The following is an 8,314-nucleotide window of genomic DNA, read 5'->3' on the forward strand; positions in this document are numbered from 1 at the left end:
CCAGGTTATTGTCAGGTATTCCAGTACAAACAGATACTGTGATTTTAGAGGCAGTGTTAATGAGACCGGGGTGTTAATCGTCCACTATTGACCCGAGACCCAAAACGGTGGTACAGAAAGTCAAATTAATCCCAGTGGATCTGCGTCTGTTCAAAAACCTGAGGATCATTTATTAACACTTATTTGTTTTGGTTTCATGTCGTTGGAATGACGTGGAGATGAGTGAAACCAGGAGTGGATCGATTTGTATTCCTCATCAATGAACTGAAGTACAAGTTAAATTAGACTTTTGTATTCTTTCCCACTTTATTTTGATAGTTATAATACGTAACCACCAAAATAAAGTAGAAAACAGAAAGACAGAAACACGAGCAGTTAACCATGATCAGTACTGGAGATACTGTGATATCACTGTGATCATGATGGTGTTACTGGGACAGCTGGGTTCAGACTTGGTGTGTGAGAAGGTCTGAATTTGTCCTCCAGCCCATGGCCAGAGAATACCAGAACGGTGACGGCTTTGGGTACATCTTGGCGTTCAGAAAGAAGGACACATCATCATGGACAGAGGTGCGAGTTCCACGTGTAGAGTCCTCTCGACATGTTTACTACAACAGCAGTCTGGCAGCGTACACTCCCTTTGAAGTGAAGATCAAAGCTTATAACCGCAAAGGAGAAGGCCCGTTTAGCCAGGTGGCTGTGGTTCACTCTGCAGAGGAAGGTGAGTACCGCTGACGTTCAGCTACTTCCACTACGATGTGATCATTGTGGCAGATGTCATCCCCAGTGTCCGTCCAAACTGCTACTTTACATGGCTGCTCTGATTGCATCACTGCTTTGTACAGAAGTAGTTTGTGGTGGATGTGTTTGTGCACACGAAGACTGTGGTTCACTGTAAACGTTGAACTGACTCAGTGACTCTGAGCTCACCTGTACCACGTTCTGTTTAAATGACATGAATGAACCAAGAAACTGTTTCTTACTAAACACGTTTGTGGGACCACATGAGAAGCGTGCCACGGTTCCTGTTTCCAGTTTAATCTGCTTCTATCATGAAACCAGTCCACCATCCCACCACATCCCAGCTGTAGATATGAGGTTTGAACACTGCTCAGATACTGTGTGACATTCAGTCAACAGCAGGTTGGTATTCAAAGCTGAATGTACTGGTTTCTACTCTACCAGAGCACTCTGGAGTGAACGTTCAGTTTACCAGCAGCAGCATCTTGGCATGTTGGACTTAAAACACACACGAGGTAGTTAGGGAGGTGAAATACACCAGGTGATAACTCAGACAGGTAAAAGAACACAGAGACAAGACTGATTTGCACAGGAGACGCAGAGGACAAGAAACAGAAAGAACCTGGTATCAAGAAATCATCCATCCATTCTCCTCCTCCTCATGTCTGAGTTTGTGAAGCAGGAACACAGAAATGCAGACGCGCTAACTCGAATGTACAGAGCTGGAACTGAAACCACCGCCATGAACAGCCTCTGTAGCCGTTCATGGCTGACTGAAGTCTAGCCTAAAGAGGTCTCAAACTGTGGGAGTGCACCCATGCCGCTTTAACTCAGCTGCAAAGACTTTCTCATTATTACTGCAGTCTTGTTCCAGCCGCGGTCCTGCCTCTGTTTGCAGAGCTGACACTCAGTGTTTCTGAATAAACTCTAGATACTGGAAGTCTCACCTGAATGTTTAATGAGGACATTAGCTGAAGCTCCCAACCTGCACGTTTACAATACATAATCTATATAAGCTCAATTGGTTCTATATGTCGTTAGCAAGTTTACACATCTGTGTACTTAATTAAGACAAAACACAGTGGTGTGTACAGTCAGCTCCTACTTCACTTGCAGGTCCATACACCATTCTTATAATTAGAGACATGAGACAAACAACATTTCAGATCAATGCACAATGGAAGGCCGTGAGAGCACGGGGCAGGGATCAGTTTCCAGTGTTTCTGAAGATCACAGGAAGATTTCTAATGTAACTCCACCTACAGTCTTTTCTGCAACCACTAGAGGGCAGCCATAGTTTTAGAAAGGTTCACAGTCAGTTCACTTACAACTTGACTGATGGTAGTAGTCCATGTAAATAAGATTCAAATAATGAAAAGCCTGATATATATGGGCTGGTTAATCAAGCACAGTAAGAACATGGTCAGCAAAGCTGCAGCAGAAAAGTGGACAACACTGTAAGAGTATATACTTATGTGAGACAGTGCACATACTGCACATTCCTAACCTTTTACACTCTGGCTGACTCCTCACAGAGCCAACCGTGGGGCCTTCGAGCATCAATGCCACGGCACTGTCCGCCTTTGAGATCCAGGTTTCCTGGGAGCCTGTGCAGCAGCTCAGCATCAATGGCATCCTGAGAGGATACGAGGTGACGAGCTCAGTGACTTCATCCCTGTAAAGCAGCATAGCCTGTAACTATCACAAATATGTGGACAACTGAGAAAACATATCGTGCAGTCACAAAAAGCTGGTCTCTTAGGTGATAACTGTGTGTATGGGACACGCACGGCCTAAATGACCAAAGTAAGGCAAACATTTCAGTAAATAATGTTCTGAATATAGCAGATGCAGGAAAATATCAAAGGAAACTCATATTTGGCTACATTTAGCTAAATAACCTGACATATTGATAGCACACAGATAACTGGAGCAGTAGCACAATGCATGCATACTCACAGTATGTGTGCTCATTAAAGAGTGAATGCTCATCCATAGGGTGCAGCCATGTATCATCAATTTATATCAAACTACGAGCTTAAAAACAGCAGGAACATATATGTGGAGGAAATAATAGAAAATGACAGCAGCCTGATGGCTTTGTATCATGTAAAACCTTGTGTTATTTCAAACTTTGTCATGTGCTGTGGACAGCATGTGTGTCTGAAAGTGAAGGCTCTGAGTACTGTTCACGTGGAGTTTATAAGACAACATTAATAATAATAATAATAATACCTTTGAAGAAACCCAAGGACTCTTTAAAAAGAGTATAAATATATAAGCTGAAGAAAGACATTTAGCGAGTGAAAGGTCTGTAGTGAAGAGTCATTGTGTGTTAACAGATCCGGTACTGGCGGCAGCACGAAAGAGAAGCAGCAGCGGACCGCGTGAGGACGGCGGGCCTGGAGCCAACAGCCAGGGTGTCCGGACTTCGACCCAGCACTCGATACCACGTCGCTGTTCTGGCATACAACAGTGCCGGCACAGGACCGCCCTCGCCACGCACCGCCGTCACCACCAGGAAACCACGTACGGGTGCAGCGCTCTCTGTTAGAAAGATGACAGCACAGAGCACGTAACATAAAGCAAAGACAAACTCACTCATAGAGACGTCTGCTCTCACACCGCTGCACTTCTGCTTCTCAGTTCGAAAGGACACACGAACCTTTCAGACCATATATGACTGCGTTTAAATTATGCAGGTGTAATATCCAACTGGCTGCTCTTTCGTTGGTGTTTGCTCTTCATGATAATACATCTCAGATAATGAGAATATCATGAACACATTTATTTCTTGTAATTTAATCATAAATGTCATATTTTATATCTTCAATATTCATTACATGTAAGTGACTCAGGACTTATTTTTAATGACAGCTCATTAAAATCAGATTAATTCAATGTTTCTGTCCTGGAGGCGAGCAGGCCCCAGCACAGTGATGCCCGACAGGAAACCATCCTGCTTTGCTTCTGCTGACTGAGTGAACCACGTGCTTTTATAGGAGAGTTTACGCTGCTTAAATAGAATCCAGCTAAAGTTAAAGCAAGCAGATTTGAAGCTTTAATCACTTCACATACAAATGTTCCCTTTGGAAGCTACATTCATGGAGCAGCTGTAAAGCTGTGTCCAGCAGTCTGTGCTCTTCTAATCACCACTCTGTCTGGTGTGACTTTGTTATATAGACACTGGGTCAATACCCTCACAGTGACACACATGAAAATGGCTGCTGTTACTCAGGATGCATCATTTCTACTGAAAGGGATGAGCTTGATTCTTTTGAAATGTGTTTTTTCCTTCTCAGCTCCCAATCGTCCTCCGGGCAGCGTGTCGTGGAAGGCTCACGGCTCGCGGGTCATGGTGAGATGGGACCAAGTGACAGCCATGCACAACGAGTCAGCCATACTGGGCTACAAAGTGAGTCCTGGATCTAAATAAGATTTATGTTATTTGTCCCACATGTGGAGAAATAATCCGAGTGTTTGCTAGGCAAGCGCGTTGCATAGTCTTAATGCATAAGAGCTGGGCCAGGCTGTTACAGAAGTAAGCTGCTGCCTGTCTGGTGATGCAGATGGTGGTCAAGATTAGCTGTACACTTTCTCTACCCTGTACCAGCAGCGTCACACCTGCAAGTGTTTGCAGCGTGCAGCCAATCACAGAGTCAGCCTTCCTGATCAGTTTATTTGGTCTTATTCAGTCCTGAGCACTCTCTGTGCATGCATGCTGAAGCATCATCAGCTTCTCACATTTTGGAGTTTCACCTGGAAAATCTTAAATGGTTGTGACCCTGAGAACATTGTTATGTTCTCCTAATATTCATATGGAGTACACTTTGATACCTGTCACCCACCTGCATGCTTATTAACAATAATAAAAGAATTGTAGTGGGATTGGGATACCAGTCAGCAGGATGCTATGGTCTACGCTGGCTGCTTGACCAAGTGCAGGAAAGCCCATTAGTCTGAGCATGTCTCCAACGTGGCCCAAGAACATTTGATCTGTGCTTATTTTAAACTGCAGCTTTTGTTCATTTGTAATGGTCCAACGTGTTCTGTCACTCTGTATGGGCAGGAGGTGGTTAATATGCTTTATACATTTGAATCTGTATTTATTGTCGGAACTTAAAGCCACTTGCATGTAGCATGGTTTACAGTACTTGTGACTTAAAAGAAAGTTTGTAACAGTCGATCATAAGAAAAGAGCAAGCCTGCGATCAGAGCTCACAGCTGGACAGTTAGCAGTGCTGTGATTTGGCTTTGGGAATATAAAAATGTTATCCTGGGGAAAATCCTTCTTTTTCCTCCAGCATTCAGGGACTCGAGGATTGTCATGTTTGTGCTTCTGAGCACATACAGGTGTCTTGGATTAACTGCTTTCTTTCTGCTGCAGCGCTCATGCTCGGTAAGGTTCATCGTGAAACAGGTCACCTCATCGTGGAATTATGTGAACCAATAAACTGGCTGTAAAACAAAGTCAAAGAGCTTGTTTATAAGCTTGTATCATGTTATAATTACCCAACGATAACTTTATCAAATCAACAGATAAACACTGTAAAAAGACTTTGTTCTGTTTCCAGGTTCTGTACAAGCACGAGGACCAGGCAGCTTTGAAGTTTCTGGACAAGACGAAGACGTCAGTGAGCCTGCCGCTGCCCAAAGACAACGCTTACATTGTGTTGGAGATTTGGTCATGGGGCGAGGGCGGGGACGGGCCAGCACACGAGATTATCGTGTCCCGGGATTCAGGTGACAAATCAGGAAGCACAAACCATATATTTCTCTGGTTTAATAGTTCATTAGTTAAAAAATTGTGCAAATAATGAAAGGAAAAAAACACTTTTTGCTCCCTGGCTGTGTTACATTAGGCCAGATTTGCTTCGTGGTTTCCCAACACAGGCCTCTGCTGCAGCATCGTCTCCACGCAGTCTAAAGGTTTCTAAACTGTACAGACTCTGTTAGCTATGACAGAGTCTGCTCTAGTCTTCTTGAGGGTAACCAGCCACATAGATTTTGTGCCCCTGTATTTCCATTCGTGAAGGCAGTGATTCCAGAGCCTCTCAGTGATACACTCACCTCCTCAAAGACTTGTTTTAGCTGTCACTTCAGTTCTCTGTGGTCTTTCAGGCCTTTTCACGCTGCTCTGCTTTTTTTAAGGTTGAGGTTGATTTGGAAAGTTTTTGTAGCTTTTCCAGCCTCGTGATTGGGTCCTTCGCTTATATTCAAGATGACAGTGAAAAAGTGAGCAGGCCTCACCTACACATGAATCTGGTTATTGGTCAGCTGTCCAGCTCATTTGAAGCCTGTTAACTTTGGGGACTGTGTATAGAAACATGTTTACTGTGCACTCTCAGGGACCAGTGAAAAGCCTTTATACAAACTCTATTCACCTTTTTACCTGTTTACAGCACTTTGATTCCATGCACGTACGCTCTTATCAATAAATAGTTATGCAGAAGAAAAACGACCCCTGGAACCTGCATTTATCCAAGGCCATGTTATCTCAGAGATATGGTTTGATAAGGATATTTATAATGTTGATCATAAACATTTATGGCTTTAAATGTTAGCCGTTTAGTGCATGCTGGTTATAAATGAAGGTCAAGACAGGAGATGTAACTGTTTTTATTTTTGCACGTTTCTTGTTGTCTTCTAGGCTTCCATAGCTGTGATAGTAATGCTGTTTCAAGTCAGTGCTATAGCCACATGTACGCTGAGCTGTTCATGTGCTCTCTGTGTTGTAGGGACTGGTATGATGGTGCAGAAGGATGCCTCCTCCACACTGCCCTGTCCCCATGCCCACCTCCTCTCAGGCTTGGCTCTGCTCATTTCTGCGGTGGTGTCAGGCCTGTGATCTCGGCCAGTCGGAACTTTTTCTTATGGGTGGCTTGAAACTAATGCTCTCCTTTATGGATAGGTGGGTGTGGGTCCGGGGATGGGAAACACGGGGATTCGCTTTTAATAATGACAAGGATCTTTGTAAAATGTCTGCAGGAGGTATTATGTTTGTGCACTGCTCTCAGTATAAACCATGCCTTATTGGGACACATGTGGCTGACACGCCACATGTGTCCTTGAAACTGTAGTTGGCAGGACTTCAGGTGTAAATGTAATAATAGAGTCAACGTGGTGGAGGTCTGCGTGTTCACACTGAGGGCAGGTTGCTTACTGAGTCTACAGGTGATGTTAGAGCATTTTTCACTTTACAAACTGAACGTGTGATGAAATACCAGAGAGGCTGATGGTCAAACGTTCTGCTAAACCTGCCAGGTGGCGAATTAGAGACAGAATCCAGCTCTTTCACCTGCGTCTCCTGTTTGAATCACAAAGTGCTTCTCTTGTTGCTCACAGTGTGAACACAGAATAAAACCGAGGCTCTAAAGAACTGCTAACTGTTGTTTCCAGCTACTGTCTCTGTGCTTGTCTCACGTGTCTAGATGATTATTATACTGTTTGATGTCTTGTTTCATTTCAGGGAATTGAAATTTGATTGTATTTAATTCTTTGTTGATGTTTTTTTGTTTTTTCTGCTTCTTTGAATCGTTTTGACAGGAATGTAAAAATACTTGTGTTTGTGTTCCTTGGGTTTACTCTCAGTGTCTCTTGTGCTGATAGGCTGAGATGAAAAGGCCAGAGCAGCAGGGATAGATGACCGATCACCAAAGTTATCAGCAGTGTTGTAAACTGTCCTCATTGTAACCCCGTTATCAGCTCTTATGTAACAATTCTGCTCCACCACATTTTACAGGAAACATGTGGCCGCTGTCATGTACATTTTTATCTACAGCTCGAGAGTTAAGATCAAACATACACATCACGTGCTAAAAACTGCTGTTTTTTTATTATTTTGTTGTTGATATACTCAGAACCTTTGATTTGGTTTGAATGGTAGCTGCTGCTTTGGTCTAAGATGTTGGCAGGAATGCATTGTTTTGGTTTTCTACCCGTAAAACACTGCAATGCTTCAAACTGAGTTTTTACTGGACGAGGCTCTGTTGTTATTTTACATCTGTACCAAATGTTATTGCTAATGCATGCAGCGCTTACTATGCTGTTCATTGTTAATACAGTTTGTTCCTAAGTCAGTAAGTGAGAAGTCACACTGGTGGATTTTTACATTCCTGTGTTACATCAGTCACACTGTCTAATGCTGAGTCATCGCCATCACTTTCCCCTAATCCCAACCATATATAGTAGCATTGTAGGATAAGTTTTCTAACATCATTTTATTGTAATATCCCCAAATAATCTCTTAAAGACATAAAATCCCCCTTTTAGCCACATCACGGTTTCTTAATAATCTGCTCAGAATAATCATGGAAATAGTTCTGCTGTCCTTACACAGGATAATAATCAATACATGACTGATAGCTGTGCATGACAGACACTGAAGATATACAATACAAAAGGCTTAATAAGAGAAACCGATGCTATGAGAGGAGGCTGGGGAAGCTTCAGACAGGGAGCGTGAATATGAGTCACTAGCTTGCTTTTCTCTTTGCTGGTGTCTGATGGCACCAAGCGTAGTGGTTGTCAAAAGGCTAGGAAGGAGGATTAATTAACTATGGAATAAAAACGG

At 43.1% G+C, this 8,314-nt stretch overlaps 1 protein-coding gene across 2 annotated transcripts in view; it reads left to right on the top strand.

Annotated features, from left to right (window-relative positions):
• The window catches only part of cntn2 (contactin 2), an 84,852-nt gene extending 77,032 nt beyond the window's left edge, over positions 1–7,820 (top strand). For both annotated transcript variants that reach the window (XM_040045285.1, XM_040045287.1), the window contains 6 exons: positions 487–721; positions 2,277–2,392; positions 3,084–3,270; positions 4,044–4,156; positions 5,316–5,484; positions 6,480–7,820. In XM_040045285.1, coding sequence (XP_039901219.1) covers positions 487–721; positions 2,277–2,392; positions 3,084–3,270; positions 4,044–4,156; positions 5,316–5,484; positions 6,480–6,589 — 930 coding nt within the window. In that variant the 3' untranslated portion in view covers positions 6,590–7,820. The remainder of the gene's footprint in view (positions 1–486; positions 722–2,276; positions 2,393–3,083; positions 3,271–4,043; positions 4,157–5,315; positions 5,485–6,479) is intronic.
• The last annotated feature ends 494 nt before the right edge of the window (positions 7,821–8,314 follow it).

Source organism: Simochromis diagramma, unplaced genomic scaffold (genome assembly GCF_900408965.1).
Source record: "Simochromis diagramma unplaced genomic scaffold, fSimDia1.1 OVJJ01000761.1, whole genome shotgun sequence".
NCBI lineage: Eukaryota > Metazoa > Chordata > Actinopteri > Cichliformes > Cichlidae > Simochromis > Simochromis diagramma.